We start from the raw sequence: 27369 nt of genomic DNA, 5'->3' as shown, positions 1-27369 counted from the left end.
ACACCTTGCTAATGTAATCATCAAAGTGACACTCCCACAGTGCTGTACATAAGTACATGTATGCATAATTTCAGTAGCAGATGTTGAGCGTAGAGGGCCACTTTTATAGAACCAATGGGTTTGACAAAACTGTGATTATGGTTTAAACAAAAGAGCACATGAATTGAAGAAGACATTATTAAGACAGCATGTATTGTTCATGCATGTATCAGATTTTAGCATAGGGACTGGTGATATGGAGTCTGTGTTTTGAATTATTGCATGCAATTGTTTGTCATGTATCTGTAAATTGTAAACATTTGTATGTGTTGGTGATGCACAGCTGGTTCTTGTTATTATCATTACTATGTAAGGTATAGCCATGTACGATGTAAATAGCATTGGGTTGCTGTTTCCATTTCTATTTGATTGCCTGTCGAAACACTAGATGTGTATAAAATTCTGTAGTTCTATTAGGTTACTTCTTTTTACTATTCATTTATTTGTGTGCATTTCCATGTGAGGAATCAATCAAATGTGTCTTATTTCAACAAATTGTAGCAAGTAATAGTAGCTATAGCCTATATAATGTATATCATATAGTGAGAAAAGCCTGCATAAATAGAAGGGTCAATTTAAGAGGTCTCTTAAATCCTTATTTGGTGATAATTATTACATTTTAAACGTTTGAGCTATGGGTTTTATTTTGAAGGCGTCCTCCGGATGTTCTGTATCCTATCGCGTGAGGTTGCCTCTGCTGTTATGGTAACGGGAGTGGGCGGAGCTTGCAGCTGCCATTCGACTCCGGGTTTGATGCGGTGAGGAAGACCTCGGTGAGCAGCACACTGTTGTCAGCCTGACGAGCTACTTTAGCGCACAACTTTTAATATCCGCTGTGAGACCGCTCTGTAGCTGACCGAGGGGAGAACAAAACTACATATTTTCCCTCAGTTTTTGGTCTAGTTTTGCCCTGTTAATCCAGGCCAGGCTAGACGTGTCGCGCAACATCTCCACCACCTTTTGTGGATTTTCCCCCCCCTCTCTCTCCCGCAGCCGACAGCGAAATAGTCTGGTGCTTTAATTAAGAGGGGAAAAGAAGGAGAAGACAAACACACTTAAGGCTCGGATTGTTTTTTGTTTTTTTTCTCCCCCGAACATGTCGAGAAGATGTGGAAGCAGGTATGATAATGAGGATTATCTCTAACAGATATGCAGTGAGGTGCCCTGGTTGCGGATTCAGGCTGCTCGGTCATCGAGCTGAGGGGGAGATTTTGGGAGAAGTCGTGTGGCGCACAAAGAGCTTATTAAAGCCGAGGACACAACAAGTTTCAACCATGCACCTCCCGTGCTGACAGAGGACTGAGGTGGGAGAGGAGCTGCAAGAAACCCGTGCTGTCGTCCCTCGCTGTTGTTTTTCTGGCCACACTTCTCACCACAAAGTTGGACGGCTGAGAGAAGTTTCCAGTCGGTCGTTATCACACTTTAGTATCAGACGAGCAGTCAGTCGAGCTCCACATTCCCTCTGGACTGATAAACCACACGAAGTGTATATTCTCTGCTGCGGTGTTTTTGACCACAGTGGGAGGCTCAAGTCTGAACTGAAGTCCACTTTAAATGCGAAATGGTTTGCGGTCAGTGAGTGCACAGCCGAGCTGCCAGTGCCACTTGATTTTTGACTCAAGGCAAAACTAAAGTCGGTTCATTTTTTGGCCATTTGGCACCAACACCATGGAGCTGACATACTGGTGGAGCATTGTCCTGCTGGGCTGCATCTTCCTGGACTGGGCTCTTCTGGCTTCTGCAGAGGAAGGTAAGTGTGAACCATTTAAAAAAAAAAAAAGCTGCCTAGACATGTTTTTTTCTCTCCCTGTGGTTGTGTATGACCGAAAGTGATGTCCAATTAGTATCACATCCCGGAGCTCATCAAAAGTGAAGTGCAGGAAAACCACAAGGTAATTTAAAAAGCATCCTCACACAAGAGCTCCACCTAAATCTCAGAGGAATCATCATGGGAGATGTAATGGCAGGATACGAGGGCATTGTTTGTGTCATTATCTTGCTTGGAAAGGGTTTCCTCCATGCCATTTACAAAGAAGTAACATAAAGGTGTTATCACCCCTTTGTAAGACCTGCTCTCTATTAGTTATCACTTTCAAGTCTTCAAAAGGTTCCCAGGCTGCACCCTGGGGAACCCCAACCAACTCACCCTAAAATCAATAAAACATTCAGGTGCACCGAGGCTGACACTGGGCTGATGTGACTTCAAGTGGGTTGATGTAGAGATTCCACACAAGGCATTTTAGCTTTGAGGGAAAACATCTAACACCTTGTATCAAATGCATAATCTGGATCATAATTAATATCGGCTTCTGGCAGCAGGCTTGACATTAATAGGGAAATTATCCTGGATCAGCTTTGTGAACCCTGGGGGTGTTGGGGGGGGGGGGGGGGGGGGGGACACAAACAAGACAGCCCTGAAATTAGCTGTCTTAAAGAATAGGACGGTTTAAAATTGTCTGGTTTCACAGGCGAGTATAGCTCGGCGTCATCAGCATAACAACAGGGCCGGTTTCTGGGCAATTTGCTTAATACAGGGGTGAAAGACTGAGCCACATCAGAATCAACTGAGTGATTATTTATTGTTTGATCTCCTGCTACCTCTCTGTCTTTCAGTGACATTAGTGGAGACACTTGGGAGCTGTGGAGTGAACTGAAAGATGATTTGAGTTCGTTAAAGAGTGCGGCTTAGGCAACTTTGTGTAAAACCTTTGATAGAAAATGGTCTTTCGAAATAACAGGCCTGTGTTTTTACTGTGGATCAAAGGATCACCACTGGGTTTCTTTAAGAGCTGCTGAACCACAGCGTGTTTTTTCCCCTCACTGCTGTGTAGGCTGCATGCTGTTGAGCCACTCTTTATTCTCCATACTGATTTTTCTGTTGGCAACCTTATACTCTATATTGGTTGATTGTAGCATAGTTATCGTTCTTTTTAGATGTCATTTCCCCCTCAGAATGGACATACACAGTATACGCACAATGCACATGTAGATAAAACAAAACTGTAAGCATGATAGTCATTTCTCTGGCTCATTTCCAGCAAAAGAAAATAAATTAGCCTTGAAAACAATGGGCGCTTTAACAATGCAACTTCTCCCGTAGTATGTTCACCCCAATCAGGAGTTGCTGTAAACAGGAACACCATGAACATGCATGACCAAACATATTCTGTGGCAGGAACATGAATCTGTCAGCTGCCTCTGGTTTGGGGCTGGACAGCATATCCGCTGCTATTAAACGCTCCTTCTTGGAGGAGTAGACTTGTACAGTAGAGCTGCAATGCTGTGTCGATTTAAAGAAACTTATATGGTAACTATTTTTGATAAATGATTAATCGTTTCAGTAATTTCTCAAACAAAAATGATAAGTGCGTCTTTGGGACAGTTGATTGGACAAAAGAAGGAAACTATAGACGTCACTTTGGACTCTGGGAAATTGTGATGAGCTTTTCTCCAAATTTTGATTGACAGAATGATCAGTGATGAAAAGCAATCCTTGGTTGCAGCTTTAATTTATATTATGGCTTCTACTGTAGACTGTATAAACACATGGTTGTAGTACTCAGTATGTGACATCACCCAAGGTTTTCTTAGGGATGATTTGAAGCCTGGCTTTAGCACTTGCGCAAACACACCCCTTAAAAGAAGATGTTAAATTACCGCAGCTACTGAGACACTGAATTCTTGCGGGGAGAAACCATGTTGACTTTGTTTTTCAAGAGAGAACTTTGGGATTTTCCCAGACACTTGGAGCAACTGCAGCTTCTTCTCCAGCTGCAGCTGCAGGTTGGACAGCTGGGTCCAGGCCTCTGACTCAACTCTGAATTCTATTTTAACCTCAGATCTATGTGTGGGAAGTGATATCCAGCAATTCTTTTGGTGGCAGAATCATCGTGTCCCTATTAAAGAAAATCAAGAATCCAAACTCAGTTGGCTTGGCTCTGTTTCCACCATGCTGATGTCCAAGCAGGTGCAGCACAGGCTGGTTGTGGAGGACCGGCATGTAGTCGGGGGCTGAGGGGTCGAAGCGTCTTGTCAACCGTCTCCAGAACATCTGTGTCTTGCCAAGTGTGAACAAGATGTCTGGTTTCCGTGTCATGGGTAATGGCCCGCTCCTCTGGCAGCGCACTCTGGATCATCCTCCCCCTTGTTCTCCACCTAGTAGGGAATTCTATAATGAACTGATGGGAGGGTAGATGAAGCTCACAGCTGCCAAATCTCTCCTCCTTTTCCAACTAAAGGATAAATGACTCACTTACACACACCACTTGCTCGCTCAGCGCATGGATCTCTCTTCCTTCTGTCTCCAGGAAGATTAAAACACGGACCCTCTTGATCAGATAATTACTTTGGCTGGAAATTAATAGCAAGCTTTGGGTGGAAATTAGTAGCGAGGATGCACACACATTGAGACGTACACTCTCACACACAGTAAAACGAACAGTCGTTCTCTGCCCGGCCTTGTGTATAAAAAATGTATTATGTACAGAAAAGTAAAACCAAGGCCTTAAACTGAAAAGGTCTGAGCTTTTTATCCCGTATTAATAATTCTCACTAATGTAGCCCTACTACAATTTTAAAACATATTTGACTTTATAAATGTAAGCTATAAATGTTCCTTATCCTCCTACACTCAGACTCAACCTATGAAGGACCCATTTTGTTTCTCTGCCTGCCCCTCGTTGTTCCTCGCACATACAGTTTCTATCACTTACAGATAGCAAGATGCAGCCAATGACAAAGCAGTGCAGTTTTCTCCACCGGTTCTTGTCCTGAACTTAAGTGATGCAAGCTCATCAAGACTCATAGGACAATTTTCCACCCAGGTGGGCGACATATTCTGTTGTGTTCTGTCTCATTTCCATAGCTTGAAGGCATTTGTTGAGAGCTTCCGTTACTGAATCACCTTGTGATCATCTGAGGTGGAAAAGTTTTGTAGAGTCACTCTTGATATCAATAGACAGGTTTCATGTCAAATGTTGCATACATTTTTTTTACCAAACTTCTAGAAAATTCCACACTGAACTGGGAATACCAAATTTGACCACTATTATTCGCAATTGAGTTGAATGTAATCAACAGCACCACAAACTATCAGGACATTATTTGTCACAACAATCATTCAAATTAGCTTCTCATCCTCTAAAGATTGACATCAAAATGATAAATAAAATTAATCTAGGACCTTGTTCAACCAGAGATGACAGATGACAGTAGCTACATTTCAAGTGTGTACAGACACTTGCAAGTCACGTTCCTGAAACTGGTTCACAATGAAATCCTTTTGAAAAAATTGTTTCTTGCCAATGAAAGGCCAGGAGGGCTTTTTATCTGGAATTGGAATAGTTGATATTATCAGCTAATGCAATAACTTTGACAAGGCGGGATCAAGGGGATCACAACCTGCACAAACTCAATTTCTCTTGTGGATGTCAGTCAGAGAAGTGTAGAGTCACCGTGTGAAAAACTCACAACTCTAGTTAATCACAACCAAACAGAGGGAGGCAGCACTACTGTGTGATGCTGAGCTAATAGGCTAACTCCAGGCTCCTGCTTACTAGCCTCGTGCTGCTAGCACTCACCAACTCCATCTAGTTGACATAAAGTCAAGCTGTTGTAAGCTTGTGCACATGACCTGACTGGAAAACCAAAAATGTACTCAACCCTTTTGTTTTTTAAAAACAATCATTAATTGTTCCATCCAAGTATAAAAACGTATTTGTGATATTGAATCCTTTTTCCCCCCGATTCCCCCATGCCTCCAGTTGAGATGCATAAAAACAGGTTGACGGAAATGCACTTCAATTTGCTTTGAAATTGCTTGTGTTCATTCAGATCAGTTGCGGTGGAGAAATGGCCAAGACTCTGCAGTGGATGTATGATTGTCTGCTGAACACAAGCACAGGCAGTGTCTCTTTAGCAAAATTATTTATATTTGTCTGGGAGGCTTGTACTTGGCGCTTATAGGTTTTACAGCAGTATAAATCCTTCTATATACTGGCGATGGGGAGTATATCCACTGCAGTACGCTCTGTTTCTCCATCTGTCATCTCCTTATATTTACAAATCATCTCTTTACATAGTGTGCAACAAGAGAGTGCATCTGCCAGTGTCATGTGTTTAGCAGAAGCCTGTCTTGTTGTGACAGCACTTTTTAGCTTCTGCTGATGGAAAGGGGTTAAGTGTCAGCCTGTCTCTCGCTAAACTTTACACACGGCAGCGGTGGTTTCTTCCATATCGCACTCTCCCAAACCAAAGCGGCGCTACACAAAAGAGTTGACATTAACATCTTTTGTCTGGCGCTTGAAATGACACGTGCAGCCTCCAGTCGGAACAATGAGCTCACACGGCTACAAGTAGATGCGCCAGGGGCCAAGTGGGAGTAATGAGATAACAGAGTAATAAATTCACATTGCCATTAGAGTAACATGATTTGAAACATATCGTTAATTAAAAAAATATTTCTCCATACATATTTTATGTCGAGAGAAAAGTCGTGAAAACTGATATATCGTGAGTGGGTTGCCCCAAATACTCACAGCAGCACAGGCTACACTGAAAGTCTTTGTGCAGTGCTGCTGATTGATAGTGGTTGAGTTGGAAACAGCGAGGGAACGCTCATTCACAGCTGTATTTTGCCTTAAACAAATACTGCGACACTCACCGGTTGCTTCTATCCAGTCACATGTGTGTAACCTGCTGATAGACGGCTTTAAGGGGGAATTAAAGATTTGCATCAACCCTCTAAAAATTCCTGCACTCTTTTTGCCCAATCCGTCTTCTCTTTTATTCTTTCGCCCCCCTGACTCGTCCGTGCCATTACTAGCATAGTGGATACCATAATGCCTCTCAATCGAAACTAAAACTCAGATGTTTTAAATGCAGAAAGGATGTTTTATCTAAGAGGCCTAACTTGAGCCCCAATCCCTTCTTTCATAGACATGTAGCCTTTTCTTTTGCTACTCTTTCCACGTCCTCTGTCTCCTTGATGTTTGACTGGTGCTATGCTGTTTTCTCTTGCTGACTGTCTCCCCTGCCGTGGAAATGTGGATCGTTTCCCAGAAATCCTTTTAAACGGAACCGATTTTTATAAGAAAGGGATTTGCATTTAAAGCAACCTCCCCCCCTCTCTGAAAGCCTGTAGCCCATCATCCTCAGTACCTCAATCCGATGATTAGCTTCCTCAAGAGTTAAACAGGCATCCGAGTGCCACAAGTACTCTCAGTCCGTGTCTCTCCCTTTTCCCCTCTCGCCGAGAAGGGTGCATATGGCAGCGGGGGAATTGCAGGTGGATGATAGTTTAGCTCGCTGAGAGGATACACCCCCAGCCCATACATCCATGTCAGGCATTCACTTTGGAGAGCAGTCTGTCCTCCACCCACACGCTTCTCTCTGAGAGTGGGACACAATGGGGACAGGCTGCAGCAGAGAGGGAATGAGGCCACAGCCTATCAGCCATAAGCGCCAAGGAGAATGGCACTTTTAGAGGGATGGGGGTTCTCTTTGAAGTGAGTCAAGGAGAGATGGGGAGACCGGCGTGAGTCGACGAAATAGAAAGAGCAAGAGCAGCGAGGGCAAAGAGGGTGCAAGTGTGTGCACGTCTCCACACTGCATAATGAGCAAAGTAGGTATATTGCCTATTTGCATTCCATAATCACACGCACCTGGGGCCAGATATGTGAGATATGTGCGATGGGCTGAATATGCGATTATAACAAAGGGATTAGAAAGGCCGTTAATTAGACAACAAGTGAGAAGGAGCTATTTATCTCAGGTCCATCTCTCCCATTTATCTTGCACTCTAATCACAGCTGTTATTTGAAGCATACTGAGCATTGTGTTGCGAAAAAAAGTCTTTTGTGAGGCGCTTGTGCACGCTATTGTTGCCTTGTGCCTTGTGATGTTTTTGTCGTTACACACAAAAATAGAATGAAATCGTGCTGGGGGAAGAGCAACATGAGGCTAGCGAGCCGTCTGAGGCTGGATGTGCAAGAATTTATTTTAAAAAAGCAACCTTGATTTAAAAAAATAAAAAAAAACTCCCCGGCTTGAAGCGTGCACCATCGGTAGACCTGATTCGATTCGAGTCTGGGATATTTCTCTTGCTGCGTCACAGGTTGACCTACATCTTCTGTTTGATATGCGTGTTTCAAGTTAAAATGCAATTCACTTCTCGGTTCGACGCCGACCAACAGAGCACGTGCATGTTAGCTTCCACCTTCATGCCTGCACACGGCTTCGGCATGTCTCCCAGGGCCTGCCTTCATATACCCCACTGAAGCAAGTGGGCTCTGTGCTATGTACGGCATAACAGAGACATTCCTGTGCGCTAGCTGCCCTCCTACAGCTCGCACACAGCTAAGAGCTTTAAGAAGGGAGTCATGCCCCCAAAGGGAGTGGGTCAGCTCAGTTAAAGAAGCATTAAACACCTTTTTTTTGCACTCTGGTATCTTATTTTTAGGGAGTTCTGCACACCAAATTTCCCTTCCCTCATATTCCTTCAAATCACCATTGCTTCAACGATAACAGAAGAGCTGTTGTATTATTGAATGCAGTCCGTTTTACAAAAAAGTGCGGTTTTGAAATTCACAGTTTGTAAACTACTGATTTCACTATCTCAAAACATAATATGCCTGGCTGTGGAGGGAAAATCATGCTCTTTGTACTCTAACAAATGGCCTCACATCTAAAGACGAGTCCATCTTTATTGTCAATATATCGGTCATCGCCACACAAACACTCTGTCGCAGGCTTGTTGGAGCAGAGCGTGCGCTGATGAAGAGAATCAGCCCTCAGTGTTTCTGTTGTCGCTTGAATATGAAAGAGCGTGATGTGTCAGAATGAAAGGGAAAATTCTCGCAGAGAATCTGTTTTCTGGTATCTCGACTTAGATGTGTCAATCCTTAGATGGTTTATTTAGCTGGAGTCTGCACTGTTAGCTGCAAGCTGTCCACCTCCCACAGCAGATTAGTCACTGAAAGCCCTGTGTGTGTGTGTGTGTGTGTGTGTGTGTGTGTGTGTGTGTGTGTTTCTTCCCCAAGAATTTTTTATTCACCCCCCCCCCCCCCCCAAATGAATTGTAGATTCTGCTTTAGTAAAGGCTTTGATAAGAGCTCTGTTTAAAGAACAGCAGTAGACATTTTTGGGACTCATTGAGAGTTCGTTAGATGCATCACAGCAGTAGTTGGAGCTATGTGGGTTTTTCATCAAAGCCAGATTTGAAATAAGATAGGTCACCTGTCATACAGTATATTACTTTGTAAAAGTTCACATTTCCATGCTTATACTCGCTGACAAATGGGAGTTAATTTTGCTTCTGCAACTCCGTAGGGTAATATATCATTCCAGCTACATTACAACATTTTGGAATGGATCCCACTCTTTTGTACTGCTGATCAAATGACAGAAACATGCTTATGATTAATCTATAGTTATCTGAAGGGCTGACCTGAATGCTTCGACAATTTGAAGTTTCTACCATTGCCATGGTAATATCCATTTTTTTAAGAGGAAGCAGATGTTGTGTTATTTGCACTGGAAAAAGGGGTTAAATGCAGATAAAGAGCAAGAAATGGAGCGCATCTATGCCGTTTAATTTCTCTCAAATCACACGCACATAAAAAAAACAGAAGTGTACACAGGATATCAGTATTCACAAATGGAAACCCATATCCAAAAGGAAATATTTTTCAAACTACTCAACTCTTGTAACAGCTAATGATTATTTGTATTGTCCGTAAATCTGTAGATTATTTTCTTGATTAATCAGTTGGATGTTGCGTTTATACGAAGTCATATAATTGTGAAAAATGTCAATCTATGTTTCTCAAAGCCCAAACTGATGTCCTCCAATGTCTTGTTTGGCCCACAACCTAAAGATATGCAGTTTACTGTCATAGAAGAGTAAAGAAACCTGAAAATGTTCATCTTTAAGGAGCTAGAATTACAGAATTTTGACTTTTGACAAACTGAATAATTGATGAGCAACATACTTGCCAATTAATTTAGTAGTTGACATGGAATTACTTAATTGATTAATCTTTGCATCTCTAGCTTAGACGGCTTTGAATATAAGCGGGTAAATCTCATTGAAGCTTTAAAGCCCCCAATAAAATGGTACTCAGGACAGCTCTAGTTATCCAACTGGCAGGTTATCTGGTCTAATTATTGGGAGACACTGCAAACACTAGGGTGGTACAGTCTCCTGCTGGTTAGGAAGATCATCCTGGATTTCTCTACCCAGCAGGGGTGCCATCTATGAGTGACCCCTGACCACAGCACTCCCTGAGGACCGGAGAAGACAAGAAGATGAATATCCTCTTGAAGGATTGAGAAAGTGTTTGAAAACAAGCCCATAACCTGCACCTTCCCATGGTGCTACTGCTGTGATGACACATAGCTCAGCTCGGCTCCCCAGCATCACAGAGGATTTCAAGCCTTCTCTAAAGCAGATAGCAGCTCGAGGCTAGTTGGTTTGTAGAGGGCAGCTTTGACCGCAGAAAGATGATGTGTGATAGCTCCCAGATATAAAGCAGGAAATGTCTTTATGAAGTTGTCAGACGTGGATTTTGGTTCGTGAGGATCTCGGAGCTGCGTCAAGAAACACAGATGTATTGGCAACTTTCTGTCTTCTGTCTCCTTCGAAGAATTTAGATGATCTTTACATTTTCTGTTGCATAACAAACTGAAAATGTGTGACGTGTGCAGTCGAGTATGGAATTGAGGCACTTTCTTCTGTGCTTTCTCTGATGAGGACATCAACCAGATGACGAATCAATGAGCAGAGGATCATTTCCCAATGTAAACGTCTTTTCTTGGCAGTGTGGCTCATTTCTCCTCTACTCTGCAGACTTTAGCCTTTGATAGCACCTAACAAAGTATAACCTTTTACCAAAAGTATTGGGTGAAAACAGGCACAACAGAAATGTCTTTTTAAAGACCAAAGTGCTGAAATGTGCTGTGGAGTATACATCTGTTTGCTGAGGCACTTGCCTTTCAATCTTGTAGAATCAAGGTCTCTCAAAAAAGATGATGCACGTGTTATATTTTTCAGCTCAGAAAGGTTACAGCACAAGTTTCAAGTGAGGCATGTTGATGAAAAGAAGGCATCCTATGTGTCTTCATGTTATATTTTGGGATTAAGGCTGTGAAAAATATTGATGCAATATCATTGTTGTGATATGAGACTATACATCATATTCAAGCATTGGTAAGTAGGCATAATAGGTTATAAGTGTTGTCTTTTCCTGGTTTAAAGACTGCATAACAGCAAAGTGATGTAATTTTCTGAACTTACCAGACTGCTCTACTTGTTCTAATACTTGTTTTTACCCACCCAAGTCATTATGTCCACATTACATATTTATCAGAAATCTTGTTTTGTTTGCAGTAAATGGAATATCTTTGGGGTTTTGGACTGTTTCACATATTTCCTATAGCTGCAACCAATCATACGCATTCATCCATTTGATGCACATTTGTGCCAGTTAATCAGCTGTCCTTTGTCTCATGACCAACCTTCCAACAGAATCTTGTGCAAGTCTGTAAATCCGTTAGGAAGTTATGCGCCTTTTTTGCGATAGTGCTTTTCCATTTTCATGCCCCCTTTTATCCAGTTTGCACAACAACTCAAACACAACACAAACACACACCTTCACACTCACACACACTTGATCTCCATGTCAAATTTCAGGCCCCTAGGATGAAAACTGTGAGAGACATTTTTGTGAAACGACCGTCAGAGCAACCTCCAGAGCTGCTGGTCATAGTTTTTGTTACATTTTAAAAACGAATCAATTAACCAGATGATGATATGCACATTAATCAGCGTGTTAATCCACGTTAAAGTGGAATAAAATCTGAACGTCTACTCCAAAAACCAATTGATGGTTTGTCTTTTTTCTAATTTGAGCCTTATCTCCAGTGTTATTCTTTATTTAAAAGTGGCACGGCTTGTGGTAAATGCAGACGTTATGAATAGTGTAGCAATGATTTGATTTTTTTAGAGAAAGAATTGTTAACTTTTCCTTTGTAACTCATTCCTCTTCTTAAAGGATTCTCTATCAGGATGCCACCAGGGACTTGGTGTAGCCTGCAACAATGTTCTCAGGAAGCCTTTCAGCTTTTCACAGACTTGAGTTATTTTTGAAGAGGGCTCCAGCAAGTGGTGCCCATAATTGGAAGTAGCAGGAGGTGAATTCACTCAGTGGCAGATCAATATTCCAAAGAAGCTGAAATATTCTGTAAAGTAAAGCACTCTAATCAATCATATTGTATGAGAGATAGTGTGGGGAATCGTATGTTTAAAGCTTGTCAACCTTAAATGTGTCTATTTAGAATTAGATTAGCAATTAAACCAGAAAAAAACTGTGTGAGATTTATTTCCCTTACTTGCTTCCCGTCGGGAATTGAATGTTAAAATCTATTGCTTTCACTTCTTCTCAGCAATATTAGTTCCTGTTATACACAGATGTCCAACAGCAAACACACCCTATAATAACAATCTAATCTGTTGTCAAACAGCCATAGGTGTCACCTCTTTGTAGATAATGTTCATTTTTCCTCTCATGTAGTCTCCTAAGGGGGTGTCTTTGGCCTTACAGCTATGTGAGTTTTGTTTGTCTGACGGGAAAAAAGCTGTTGAGTCCAAGATGCACAAGTGCTGTTCAGCTGTTAACACCACGGGTCAAAACTCATTACTTGTAGGCGGTGATATAAAAAGGCACGGCACCAAGTAGACGTTTCACATCCTCTTAACCTTAACCTCTCATTTCATGTGAGGCCCCAAACTTTTTATACCACTGCGATTAAGTAAATATTCACTTTGAACTGGTGTGACTTGAATAATGTAACAGCGTTTCCCTCCACTTTACCACAATTAATTAAACGAGAATGCCAGTGAATCATAGATGCACCTTTTGGATGTCTCTACCTGCATTAATCAACATTTGTTTTTGTTCCAACACCAGAGAGACACTTATTTTTAATTTCACTCTTCTTTTTATGATACACAGAGGAATTCATATTTAACAGTGAGCAGGAATTAGAAAAGATTAAAAAGGTGATTTTGCCCGGGGATTAGAGCGTACAGTATGTTCAGCTGAATAACAACTTGAAATTACTGCTGGGCGATGTCTACCAAATTGCCGCTGACTGATATACCCAATGGATTGTTGATGTTGGGGAGATAGTAACCTCTGCTTCCTGCTGTGGCTCCGACGGCAACCTCCTACTGTCTCACCCAGCCAAGAAAACTCTGGCTCCAGTCACCAGCGAAGGGACCAGGAAAAATCAACCTTGCCGACACATTTTCTTATACTGCTTTTAAATGTGTCTTTGTCTCAGCAACAGGTGTCCCTAGCCTTGCATTCGACCTATTAAGCTTGAAATAAAGTTAGACCACTAGCTCTACTGAGCTAAGACAATACAACAATAGCACAAATAAAACAGGCATGATTGAAAGAAATAATTTATTGGGCTCGTGGAGAAAAGAAACAAAAGGCGCTCTCACCGATGGTACTGAGAGTCCTGGGTTCACTTAACTGGTCAGGTTCAATATTGCAGGACATGGAAAAGTAGTGCATTGCAGCACTAGCTTCTTTTAGTTTTCAAAACTCCTGCCTGATGGCCCCTTTGAGGGGACACTACTTTATTGTGATCCTTGCCAGAAAGGCTTTTTAAATCACGATGTAACAATGGTGGAGAGCTCAGCGGTTCCTAACTGTCAGCCATCAGCGAGGGACGATGTGTCCGTCAGCCCAACTAGGGACCCATACTTTAAACCTGGCCCGATTTTGGGAAATTTATGGATGACTGTTTGTTGTTATCTGTGAAATTAGCCAATGAACAGAGCAAATAATACAGAGCCAGTGTGACTGTTCCAAATCCAAGTGTTTATACCATAGCTTACGGAAGTCAGGCAATAAAGCTAGATAGGACTACAGTTTGTGATGGAAGGATATATGCCTAACCATTATAACTAGCTAGTTATAATAACGTGCTAACATTAGTTAACGCTTTGGTAACATTAGCTAACCTAAGTGACTGCAAACGTTCTACAACCAAGCAGTGTAGGTTAGAGAGCCAAACATGTTGCCCCTGCTGTAGGATTTGCAATACATGTTCTGCAAGGGAAGAAGGTAAAAAGTGTACTAGTTTTTTAATACATCAAATGGCTTTTATTAGAACTATGGAATATTAAATCATGAATCTTTTCTCACTTACATCTCAGCCTTTCTTATCCTGTGAATCTCACTGTTATTTTAGCGGCATCCGCCATGAGAAGCAGGTAATTATTGGTTGTTGTGTTGGCGGAAAACATCAAGCCCAACCCTACTGGAAATCAAAATAGTCTCAGTGTTGTAGTGAATTTATTATTAGCTAAGGAAGAGAAAGTCATCTGACCTCTCACACAAACTCCCCAGTGTGAACCGTGAGACTGATCGGGGGAAAACCCACTGGAGATGATTAATGTACTGATTCTGTCCAGTAAGACACAGTGTACACCTAAACCAAAACATTCAGAGGTCATGCACTTAATCCTCGGTGTTGTTGGTCAGTCAGTGTCACCCACAGTAGTGCATCTTTGGTTTCTGTCCAGTATGAAGCTTCCTCTCGATCTAGGTCACATCCTGTCCTGGGACAGAGACCAACTACAACATGTATTGATATGCGTCCCGACAGACGAGAAAGAAGTGTCAAGCATTAACACCTTTTCTTCATCTCACCTTTGCTCCTTTCATCACACTTCTCTGTGACACTTACTTCAAGTAGCTGAACTGCTCCACACAGGACGCAGCATGAGGCTTTTGTTATACAGCAGACAAGGAGTTAAACAGTTTGGGTTGCTGTGCATGTGAATCCCAGACCAGGAGACAGGACGTGGACAGGAACTACAGGAAGCTGAGGTCTAATCTCACTAGACACAACTCTGTCAAAGACACACAAACATGATTCACACACGCACACAAAGAAACATTCAGTGTGAGTTTTTTATGTTCAAGTGTACGCACTGACCTAGACTCGCAAATACAACACTGGAAAGCTGACACATGAAGGATTTTTTTCTTTGATTTGCATTCTTTATAAGCACTATAGTGTGAAGGGCGTCCAAATGAACGTTATTAAATATTAAAAAATGTTTTACTCTGTAACATTTGGTCAATAATGCCTGGAGGAGATTCACCCCTAACATATAATGAATGTGATCTACGAAATAGCTATTGAAGACTCCAACAAACAACCAACTTCGTTGACTTTTGTAATAGGAGCTGTAATCCATCAAACTAATGTTGATACTGACAAGCTCATTAATTGTACCTATGGTTAGCCATGTATGAATATTGGCCTCACTTGAAAACATCTGCTAATGTTAATGTGGAGAGAAAATGACCAAAATGAAGGACTTTTAAAAATGTAAAAAAATAAATATATATATTATTTTGGGGAAAGCCACACATAAGTATGAAGCTAGAGCTTGTTTGCTTAGCTGAGCACAAAGGGACAGACAGACAGGCGGAGGGAAACTGCTGACTAAGATGCATGGAATTAACTAACATGATACAGCATGTTAACACCTGTAAGCTGTTGTTGGGAGATTTTCCCAGGCTAGCCGTTTCTCCCTATTTCCAGTCTGTGTGCTAAGCTAAGCTAATGGTGCAGACATGAGAGTGGTGTAGATATTCTCATCTTACTCCTGGCAAGAAAGTCAGTAAGGACATTTCCCCAAATATTAAACCTCTCCTTTACATAAAGTGTGAAATGTGGAGGTCCGAAATTGCCCGAGGCTCCACAACATCCCATAAGCATGTCTGATTTCAGGGTATCGGCTTAGCAAAATTTAAAACATGTGCTCGCAGTATTCCCCGAAACACATAAGGTTTTGAGTTATACCTCGAGCACAATAACTCACCTATCAAGAAATGACTTCATACACTAATAAACAGGGCAAAGTTTCATATGGAGCTTGACGGAGGAGCTTTAAGTCCCAAACCACTAAACAAATATTAGGGAAGCAGATGTGAGGTCTTATTATTCATTTCATTTTTGCGTCCTGTAATTATCAACAGTGTAATAATGATGTGCCCATGTAGTACATATCAACACTATTATTCTAAGTTGGGAAGATTTGATTTAAAATCAGAAAGCAGTATTGAGCAGAAATACTTTGTAATGACACCAAGAAGTTATCAGACTGGCATCACGTTGGCTAACCAAGTACATAAAAAATTGAAATAGTCTTTGAAGGCTATAAACCAATGACTGTAGCTGTAATATTAGGAAACGCACTGATAAGCCCATCTAGTGTTAATACATGTGTCATCAGTAAATCCCAAACCCTCTAATATCTTCCCCTTCTCACATTCCTCTTTTTCATTATCCCTGTTCTTGCCCTCTGTCTCCATTTCTCTAGGTGTATGAGGGTAATTGGCACTCTGTTTCTTTAATTAAAATGAGGTCTAATTGTAGCCAAAGCAGGGCAAACATTCGTAGGCCTATAATTTCCCTATCACACTGCACAGCCACAGAGAAAGTGGAAAATAGGGAGGGGAAAGAGCAGCGCAAGGAAAGCAGCGAAGAATTGTCAACGCGGTCCAGGGCAAACAGGTCCTAAAGCCTGAAGACAGCTGTATAGAAAATGAGGGTGTATTATTCACTGTATGCCCCCCCCCCCCCCCCCCCCCCCCCCGAAAGGTACAGGGTTGAGTTTTACATTCCAAAAGAAAACCGTGTACAACACCCTTCATTGTTGTCTCCCTGTCGTATAGAAAACTTAAAACCTTCAAACAGCTAGGTGTTTTTCTGACATGGTTTGATGATACAAAATAAAAACTACGCCGTTGCTCACACTGATATCTCAGCACAACTACGTAAGACCTTCCTCTCAGTCTCTTTACTTGGGGAAAAAATTGGCTAACAACATTTGACTTCAGGCATTTTTTTCTTTGCGCCTGCACTTCTTGCCAGCGCCAGTATGAGTTCAGACAGCTCTAGTATCTGCTAATGTGGACGATTGTACTGTAATTACTGTACAATTGTTTGTTTTGGGTGTTAAATATGGCCAGATGACGAGTTTTCATTGTTCCTACATTTTTCTAGCACTGGGGGCAATTTTCCGGCGGTGGGTGGCCGGCGCTCTTGTAAGAATGAAGGGGAAACGCCAGCTTCCTCTAACAGGGCTTGAGTCTGAGGCTGCTTCAGTGAAAGGCAAGGCCGTGCATGCACATAATAGAAACACTCACGCATCCTGTCTCATAAACCTTAATGATAGAGCACGATAAACAGTGATTACTACGCCAGGGGAGGCGGTGTTTCTTCTCCACTCCTTCAAGAAAAAAACAAAACAACAAAAAATCTCCATATGAAACAGAGGCAGGTGTGCATATGAAAGGTGGAGACGGGGCAGTCTCCAAACAGAAGCCTTGGTTTTACGAAGGCTTTTTCAAAATTATGCTAGAGTGAACTCGAGGTAGACTAAATGCGGGGAAAGCACCTTCATGAACTTTGTCATCCAATTATCCTCCTCATCCACCTCTGTCCTCATTTTTTTCCCTGCTCTCTGCAGACTTCCCTTTCTTCCTCTCTATCGCCTCCGATTGCTGTTATAAAGCTGGCGGGCTTGTGTGGTTTTGAAGTCGAAGGAGGCTGAGAAGCATGTATGCTTGTGTTTCCTTACAGGGAGTTTGCATAGAGAGTAAAATCGAGTAGACTGCAAAAGAGAGAACGGTAATACAGGCGAGGGGAGAGGGTGCTGATTAAAAGTCACATTTGCCTCTCAGTGTGATAGAAGGACGAACCTGCTGCATATGCGACCCGGAGAATTAGTGGTGTCAAATCATTGCTTTCATGTGCTGTGCATGAGACGGGTCACGCAGAGGATAGGAGCGAGAAAATGACTCTGAGGTGGAATGCTATAAGAGAGATTTAAGTAATTTGGCTGTATGGATATGAAAAAGGGGTGAATTCTGTATGTGCATGCGTGTGTGTTGGTTGTTTACTCAGAAAAATTTATTAAATCAGCACAAGTGAGATTAAATGATCACTGAAATCATTAGATCATCAGGAGATAAAGAGTCAGATTTTTATAGATAACAGCAGCTATTTTTCCACTCAAAGCACTTGTCCTCTTACTGTTCATTATTTTGTTTTCAAATATCTTGCAGTCAAATGTGTTTTTTTAATCTAAAAGGGGAGGCAGAGGAGGATATGTTTATTTAATGCACCCATCAAAGCAGTCGTTGATATAACTGTATTACTCTGTTGATTCACCCAGTTAATATTTCCGAGTAGAATTTGAGATGTAGGATTATTTATTTTTAAGTGCGGGGAAATTAAAAAGTTATTACCTCGATCAAGCACGGTGGAACACTGTAAACAATGTGCTCAGTAATATAATTTTATACTCTTTTAAATGTTGAGTGCTGCTGTGGAAGGACTAAAAACACATTACAGTCCATTCTGAATAGACAGCACAATATCTGATCTGTAACTAACCCAGAGCTGCATTGATTAATTGATTTGCCAAAAAATCTTTTACCATCAATTCATCTATTTGAGTGATTTAGGAAGATATAGTCGTAATTTTCTGATTCCAACTTCTTAAATGTGAATATTTTCTGTTTTCCTTACTTCTCTATGATAGCAAACTAGATATTTTGGGGTTGTGGATGAAAAGAGACATTTGTGTATGTCGTCTTTTTCACCATTTTCTGACATTTTATGGACCAAAAAACAAAACAAATCCATTCATCAAGAAAAATAATCGACATGAAAATAATTTTTACTTGCTGCCCTGCATGAGTGATAAACTATTTTAACTGTCTGCAGATGGATTCGGCTGTAACATTTCATCTCAGTAGGAAGCATTTATACTCTGTCTTACATCACACATGTTTTTATGAGCCTTCATGTGTATTTCATTGGAATGTGGGCTGGTAAGTGGTAAATGAGATTGCCTCTCACTTTATGGAGGATCACAGAGATTAGTAACTGTAGGCGTTGCAGTTATTTTTGTAAAATACTACAAGTGTTGGTGCTGAGCGGTGTTGTGCAAACTATTTTCAGATAGCTCAAGGAGAACCTGACAGGCTTCATGTCTACATAATGTTCTGTGTATAAGCTTTCCTCCTTCATACACTGTTCCTCAGGAAACGGGCTTTGACTAGGCAGTGAAAGTAACTTGGACATCAATATAAGATTACAATGGATGAAGCAGTAGGGGGTGTGGTGACAAAACATGTGACATGTAGGTATTTGTCTTAACTCTAGGGCTGCCAATAATTATTTATTTATTTTTCCAATTAAAATATAGATTTTTTTTAAATATTGCCCGAGCTGATGTCTTGAAGTTGCTTGTTTTTACCAGCAACCTCTTGGGTTGAAAAATTAGCACAACGCGATAGTGCCAAATAGAGCACTTCCTTGAACAGCCACTTGAGGCTGGCTCGAAAGCGAGTCAGTAAATATCAATTATTATTATTAATATTAAAATTGGTTTCTTTACAGCAGAAATAAACATGTTCACAGCCTGGCACAAACATGTTTGTGGTCACTATAGCTAATTTCCCTGTTCGTAACAACTGTATAGTTGTCAAAAGTCTCTTGTTTAAGTTACATTAAGGCTCAAAGTTATGTATAAATTGCATGGCTGCTTTGAGTGACAGTTAGCCGCTAGCGGTCTAACTAGCTGTCCAACTGCCCTCCATCTCATGGAAAACCGACGTGTACATTTACATATCTGAGATGTTGAGTTCTACTGTATTTGTGTGATAAAGTAAAGATAATCTCATACGGTTGCAAACCTAGCTGAGAGTTGGGGTGGGGACGATGTTTTGGTCATTGAAAATGTTGCCAATTTATGTTAGACATTAATAGACCAATCACTTCACCTCTACTCTTGGGTTCATTAAATCGAATTTCCATACAATTGGAATCATACCTTTTTAACATGCAAACTAGTATCTGAAAATGGCAAAAGCCCTTAATAAACCAGTAGAAGAAATATAGTATTGGAGTAGTACAGGGTCATCTAACCTCCACATTTGGATAAATACAGATGGAATCACTAAATCTGTGAATTAAATTAGTCACTTTGATTTTGACGGGCATAGAATCAAAGCAGATGTTTTGGACTACAAAGCAACGTGTTGAAGCAAGAAGGAGGTGGAAACAACACATTTGAAACAGTTGAGAAAAACAACACGTTGTCCGCATCCAGGATTCAGAACGAAGCACTTTACACATCCATTTTTTTTTATGACTATAACAATGTATTAAGAATAATCTTATGACATTTTTGGTACTCAGTGGTTTCAGTGCATTACAGACAACATTTATAAAGCATTTGTACTCAAATATCATATGATGGAGAAAACAAAACGTATACTTTGGGGGAAAATAAAACTATAATAGAGAATTTCGAAAAAAGTGTTTTCTCTAATGCAGGGGCTGATGTAGTGTTGTGCTTGTCTCTGTGTGTCTGTGTGTGTAGAGAGTGTGTAAGTGGGGTTATGGGATGACAGGCTTTACTGTTGAGCCTTATACTGGGAGCCTAATTCAACAAAACATCTTAATAACCCCAATGATAAACTCTCACTGAAACTCCCATTTCCTCCAGCATCCATTTTCATGCAGGTGCTCTCCTTGATCATGGCACCCGGGAGAGCCGCATTAAATCCTGTTTATTGGTAAAACCAAACTGCCTCACCCTTGAGATGAGCTTCTGCAGGGGAACATGTCGGGCTCTAAAAGCCGGTCTGAGACAGAAACCTCATCCCATCAGTATAAACACTAGTCACAATTCAGCAGAGACAGTCTGCGCAGAGACAGCGAGGAGAGAGAAAAAAATGTCCTCACATGAAAAGAAGTCCCTTCACCTCAACCTAACTCTGCAGCAGGTTACATGCAGTCGCAGGTCCCGGATTTTATTGGGATACTGAATCATAGCAGAGCAGCTCAGATTGTGTGTGCGCTGGCAGCCTGCCCCTCAAAAGATTACAAAAAATCAATCCTATTGTGATCACAGATCGTGACTGGGAGGGCTCAAATCTTTATATACTTGTGTCGGTGTGTGTAAATCTGGTCGATTCTCCTGTTCCAGCTACTTGTGCTTACAAAGGCAGACTCTTTTCACCAGTTTCAGTGTGGCCACAGGCATGGTGTGTAGCTGGGAGGAGGAGGGGAAATATTTTAGGGTAGTGGGAATGTTTCTGTGGATGTAATTGACTGGTGAAACTCCATCTTCCACCCTAATCCCAGTATAAGCCACGGCTGATACTTGGCAGAAAGCTTGGGACTCGAAATATGTTCACTGTGTTTCTCTGAATGTAAATGAGCCTGAAACGTGCCATTTTTACATTTCCTGCTGTGAGTGATTTGTTTTACTATATTTTTTCCTACAGAGGTCCTGATGAACACAAAGATGGAGACTTCTGATCTCAAATGGACCATCTTCTCCACTGCCAAACCTGAGGTACGTAACCCCAGCTTCACTATGTAATCTGTATTACTAACACGGGCCACGTAGTGAGTGACTGGGGATTTTTGGCTTCCAGCTGTTCCTTTGTTACTTTAGCTATAAAAGAGTCTCCTTATATGGCAGGTAACTGACAGAATAAAGAGAACGCCAGAGTGAATGTGGGATTCAAAGTATATTGGAAGCAGATGCTTTGATATATCCCATCAACCTTGGAGTTGAAGTCACTGGCTGCCCACAATTTTCAAATCCTGGAGCCAGAAAAAGACATATTTGTAATTTGATCAACGGAGGGCTGGTTGCTAGGGTATTTTTGCCAGCAGCGTCAGTGACCAAAACTGCTCAACTCGCTGATGTCTCAGATGGAAGACGGTTAGAGTGACGCTGGCAAAGCGAGAATTTTGGAACTGGACGGAAATACTCAACAAAATGTGTCTGCGCTGTGCTTTTGATTAACATGCAAAAATAAAACAGGCCAGCAGCCTCTAAATAGTTTGCAAAGGCACTGTCATCTAAAGCAGTGTATTAAAAGCGCCACATTGTCAGAAACATGGCTGGATTATGTTTTTATGACAGAGAACACTAAAGAGTATATGACAGTGAGTTAGCTGTTAATGACAGGCAGCAGTGAGGAGATGCCATGAACTGTCTGCATCAAAAGTTACAAATATAAAAAGCTTTACATATGATTATTTATTTTTATCATGGAAGGATTCTTGTGGATATTTTTGGCAACTTCCAACTTGGTCAGACATAAATTAAGGCCGTTCAGTGTCAAAAATACTTTGCATCATTGCATAATGGAAGTTGTTACATTCCCTTTCTTTCAGAGGACAAGTAAAGCTCATGTTAAATCTCTAGTGTAATAATTGTTCTGCTACTTTTCACTTAAGTGTAATAAAGCAGTAACATACTTTTTACCTCATTTCATTTATGTGATCACTTTAGCTCCTGGTTACTTTGCAGAAATAAAATATTTAGACTGTATTATTATTTAGCCCCAGAGCAAAAGTAGCAGATTTTTAACTTATTTATTTTATCGACAAAAATTCCCAATTCATATAATTAGAAGAAAATAAGTATATCAGAACTTATAATTGGACAGTGGGATAATTGGTCGTTCCCTAGTGATGTATATGTGACCACGGTCGCATAAAATTGTGATTATTCCTGTTATGTGTGTTAGTACATGTCAGGTACATCGCTCCAACCTATGCTTTATACAGAAATGAATACAGCAAGCAAACACAATTCTGTGATGTAAAACACTGATAACATTCAACCTCCATTCCATCTCCCACTTCCATTGCATTCACGTCTCGACGCTGCTGTTGTTCAAATCATCAGCTCTAGCTAACGTTGCTAACCCTAGCTAATGTTAGCTTTGCCAACACTGGCTAGCTAAGAATAGCTGAGTTCTGCAGTATGTTGGGCATATACTGCAGATCTCAGCTATTCCTACTTTTAGACTAATCACAGGTAAAGACTAATCACTGACAAAACACAGATACCGTGTAACACCAACCCAACTGTGTTATACTATTGGCTGACGAGCCTTGTTTGAAGCTGTAACCACCCATAAGAATTCTTACACAGAGATGAACAAAACATCATTTTGGACCCGAAATTTTTTTTAAAATGATAGATTCACAATCATAATGATGTTTTAAGGAAAAGATTCTGCACCTTTCTAAAAGCTCTGTAGATGCATTATTAGTAATGCTTAAGTTGATGTGATTGGCTTCACAAAAACAGAACTTTAGTAAAGTGATGTAATGACTTATGTACTTCAAGCTACACCAACTTGTTACAGTATGTTGCAGATATGGTGAACTTAGATGTCATATGGCCTATATGACTGTCTCCATCAACACAGTACCGTATATTTGTAGATCTGTCTGCTCTGATTTCAAAATATATGCTCGCCAATTGCTTTAAATGTTTTTTGTCAAATCTCGATGAGCCCTGTGGGATATTTTGCACGTCTTTATCAAAGGAAACATTTTGTACACAAAAAAATGGGCTGCCAAAGTCCATATGATTTATTTTTTTGGGGGGATTGAAAGGGAAATTCTCCCCTCAAGAGATGCAAACCTGGCTCTCAGTGCTCTGCTGCACTGTAATTCATTCCGACCAGTATTCTGCCTCACTCAACACATCATCTGCAAATGGATTTTTAAAGATTTACATATTTACATAACTGAATTTCTGAGCCTCAAGTTCAGCAAATCTGCTAAATTCTGCCCTGAGTATGTTAATTTCTTGCTCGTTTCCCACTCTTGGGAACATGGTGATGGCGAACATGTTTGCTGTTGACTCAGAAGTCAAACATTAAAGCATTTCTGTGTTGCATTTGGCTCCCCAACAAATGCAGATTTCTGTGGAGGGGTTTCACATCATACATATTTGTGATACCCCTCTGTATTCTTGTATTTAAGTCCAAAAGCGTGTTTGAAGGTTGAGAGCTGTGTCTGTCTCGGCTGCTGAGTGCAGTAGTGTGCTCTGTTTGACAAGTGAGACTTGTATTCCCACAAGCTGGGCTGCGGCTCAGCAGGAGGAATGATTTAACAACCCAGATTCAAATTCAGGCTGGATCAAAATCCACCGCTGGCCACATCTGTCCCACGGGCCTCTGACAGGTTCACTACAGCAGAGGGACAACAAAGACCTGCAACATTATCATGATGAATAGGACTTTTAATGTGACTAATTATATAAAGACCCAGGTGAAAGTCTACAGGAGAATTAAATGTACAAAAGCCTCACTAAAATGTTTTCTGGGTCAAACATCATTGTATCTTGGAACCTGACAGCCCTTTGTTTCTCCTCTTTGCTCTCAGTGGGAGGAAGTGAGTGGTTTAGATGAGGAGAACAACAGTGTGAGGACCTATCAGATCTGTCAGCTGACTGACAGCTCGTCCAGCCATTGGCTGCGCAGTGGCTTTATCCAGCGCCAAGGAGCGTCGCAGGTTTACGTGGAGCTACGGTTCACCATGATGGAGTGTTCGTCCCGGAGCACCCACCACCGCAGCTGTAAGGAGACCTTCAACCTCTACTACTACCAGGCTGACTCCAATGACGCAACGACCACTCACCCACCCTGGATGGAGAACCCATATACCAAGGTACATCCACACACACCGCCTGATGTTATACGTACTTAGGTTGATCACAAATGTACTTGGTCTTATGATCTTATCATCATAAGTAAAGGTTGTTGCCCTCTGTTGTCCTCTCCTGCTGCTTTTATAATCGCAGTTTTATCTGTTGTCATATATAACAGAAAGCCTATGTTAAAAGAGACATAGTTGTTTACTACACAAGGAGAGCCCAATGAAAACAGTTGTTGAGGCAAATAATCCAAAAGTTTAGGAGGTTTTTAATCACACTGCTGGTTAAAGGTGTAGATAATCCATCTCTTGTGAGTCCCCCAAGTTTTATGGTAGTGCAATATTAAATTACTAAAGTACCCTTTTAATGCATTCTAGAAAAATGCCTAATTAATTCAGAAAGAAGAACAGCTGTCCAAATCATAAAAAGAAAGGGCACCATTAGCAATAAAGTTCTTGTCTTAGATTGGTGAATGTCTTCTAAACAAGAACTCTGTATCTTTTTGCATTTTTAGATTGACTTCTTCTTTGCATCTGGCTTCCATCAATTTGTTTACAGTTCAGCTTTCAGAGACTAACAACCTGCTTTATGTATTTCTTACAGTTCATGTTGAATCACTTTTATTTCTGGTCTAAATTATGTTATCGTCTCACAGGACCGACGACAGTTTTGAAACCTCTCCCTGTCAGTGCATTCGATCTGTTTGGCAACCTGCCTGTTTGTTTATAGTTTATCCTGTGGGTTTCATTTTCCAAACACACAGCTTACGAGTGCAGCGCTGTTCTGCGTCAGCGCCGAACCTCAGATGTCATAGCGTCCTTGAACACACCGCCGAAAGAGAGGTTTCAAAAACAGTGCCTGCTCCTCGACTTCATTACCACTTAATAATGTAGCATTGACAGAAAAATAAAAGTGATGAAATGTTCACTGTGATGAATTACCTTTCTCCCGAACACGTTTCAAGTCCCTGCAAGTCAAGGTTCAAAGCGTACTGTAACAAATGGCTGCCAGGAAGGCAGTAAATCAATCTAAAATCACAGTGGTATGCTTTGGAAAATGTTCAATAATGTAAAACATACGTGATGTCTACTTAATGGGCTAAAATGGATAAAAAATGCAAAATCACCAGTCTGGTTCTCTTTAAAAGTGAATCCTGTGTGATGGAATCTGACCATTACGTAAGATCCTTTCTCTTTCTTCCTGTCCTAGGTGGACACAGTGGCTGCGGACTTTCTACTAAGGAAGGGTGGGGAGCGGAAATTTAATGTGAAGACCTTAAGACTCGGACCGCTCTCCAAGAGAGGCTTCTACTTGGCTTTTCAGGCTCAGGGCGCCTGCATGGCCCTGCTTTCTGTCAGGGTGTTTTTCAAAAAGTGCCCTCCCCTGGTCAGTGCCCTCTCCTCTTTCCCTGAAACTGTGCCCCGAACTCTGGTGCAAGAGGCGCAGGGTGTGTGCGTGGAGCACGCCGCCCAGCAGGGGCCCCGACCTCGGCCGCCCAAGCTCTTCTGCGGGGAGGACGGCCAGTGGGTGGGCCAGCCAACAACCTCCTGCGCCTGCCTACCAGGATTTGAGCCGGCTGAAGGACACACAAGATGCACAGGTAAGAAGGAGGCCACATGTACAAGTATGTATATACAGTAGACGACACCCACATAGGCAACGGAGCAGGCAGACTAAACAAGAAAACAATGGTGCGGCGAGGGCGGGGGTTCATTGAGGGTTGGAGAGGAAGTGTGAGGCAGAGGAAGTTAATGAAGCAGGGGAGCTGCGGTGACATGGTGGGGACATTGAGAGAGGTCAGCAGGAGCAGCACTTATCTCTGAGAGGAAGAGCGGGGTCAAAAGCTTACTGCTGCGACAGCTCCTGGTTCAACTAACATTGACGGGAGCACAGGAGGACTGGAGAGGTGAAGGGAGCGAGAGTAGGGGGGGGAGCGCTCGAGGTAAAGATCATATCGCTTTAAGAACATCAAAGCAATTCAAGACCCAAAAAAAAGAAGCAAGACGCAGGATGATTCTCTCAGGAGCTGTGCAGCAGCTCTGTCTAATGAGTCCAATTAACAAGCCTCGTGCATGAACACCCCCCACGCGCTCACTCTCACACACACACACACACACACACACACACACACACGCTGCATCACACCAGCAGGGATAAATGTTGAGCTCTAAAAACAAAGAAACAGAAGATGAAATGCTACGTTTTTCTCAAGAAAACGCGTGGTCGTGTTTGGAGGCAGGGTTCAGTTTGATCTCTGTGGGAGGTATAATGATTTTTCATAACAAAAAAAAAAATCATTTCCGACATTTCGCTTCTGGTGAGGTGAGGTTGACATTTGCAGCGTTCTGTCACCAAAGAGAGCTGTGTGGAAAAATACACTCACCAGACCGTAAAGGGAAAATTGCCTTTATAGCGAGATTGAACAGTTAATTTGCTTCATAGGCCGGTCATTTCAGGAAAATGAAATTGACGTGTAGTTGAATTACTTCAGCCATACTGCCATTATCTCCCAATGACAATACACATACTTTCTGGGTCAAACAAAAGCCTTTAACATAAAATGAATGAATCCCCTCAAGTTGATTTAGTGTTATAGATGAGCATCATTAGAATATTTAAACTACGTCTTTGAAGTGAAGCTCTAGCAGGCTATAAATACTGCACCATGGGAGGGGTGTGTTTCCTCCTGTGCAAGTGTAGCTTTACAAATGTTGTGTAATAGAGGCACCCTGAATATTCCCAAATACTTA

At 41.5% G+C, this 27369-nt stretch overlaps 1 protein-coding gene across 2 annotated transcripts in view; it reads left to right on the top strand.

The window, feature by feature from the left end:
* Positions 1 to 764: 764 nt before the first annotated feature.
* The window catches only part of ephb4a (eph receptor B4a), a 39542-nt gene continuing 12937 nt past the window's right edge, over positions 765 to 27369 (top strand). For both annotated transcript variants that reach the window (XM_030438402.1, XM_030438401.1), the window contains exons 1-4: positions 765 to 1789; positions 21435 to 21505; positions 24349 to 24633; positions 25829 to 26219. In XM_030438402.1, coding sequence (XP_030294262.1) covers positions 1708 to 1789; positions 21435 to 21505; positions 24349 to 24633; positions 25829 to 26219 — 829 coding nt within the window. In that variant the 5' untranslated portion in view covers positions 765 to 1707. The remainder of the gene's footprint in view (positions 1790 to 21434; positions 21506 to 24348; positions 24634 to 25828; positions 26220 to 27369) is intronic.

Source organism: Sparus aurata, chromosome 13 (assembly GCF_900880675.1).
Source record: "Sparus aurata chromosome 13, fSpaAur1.1, whole genome shotgun sequence".
NCBI lineage: Eukaryota > Metazoa > Chordata > Actinopteri > Spariformes > Sparidae > Sparus > Sparus aurata.
This window is presented reverse-complemented; position numbering and strand designations above follow the sequence as displayed.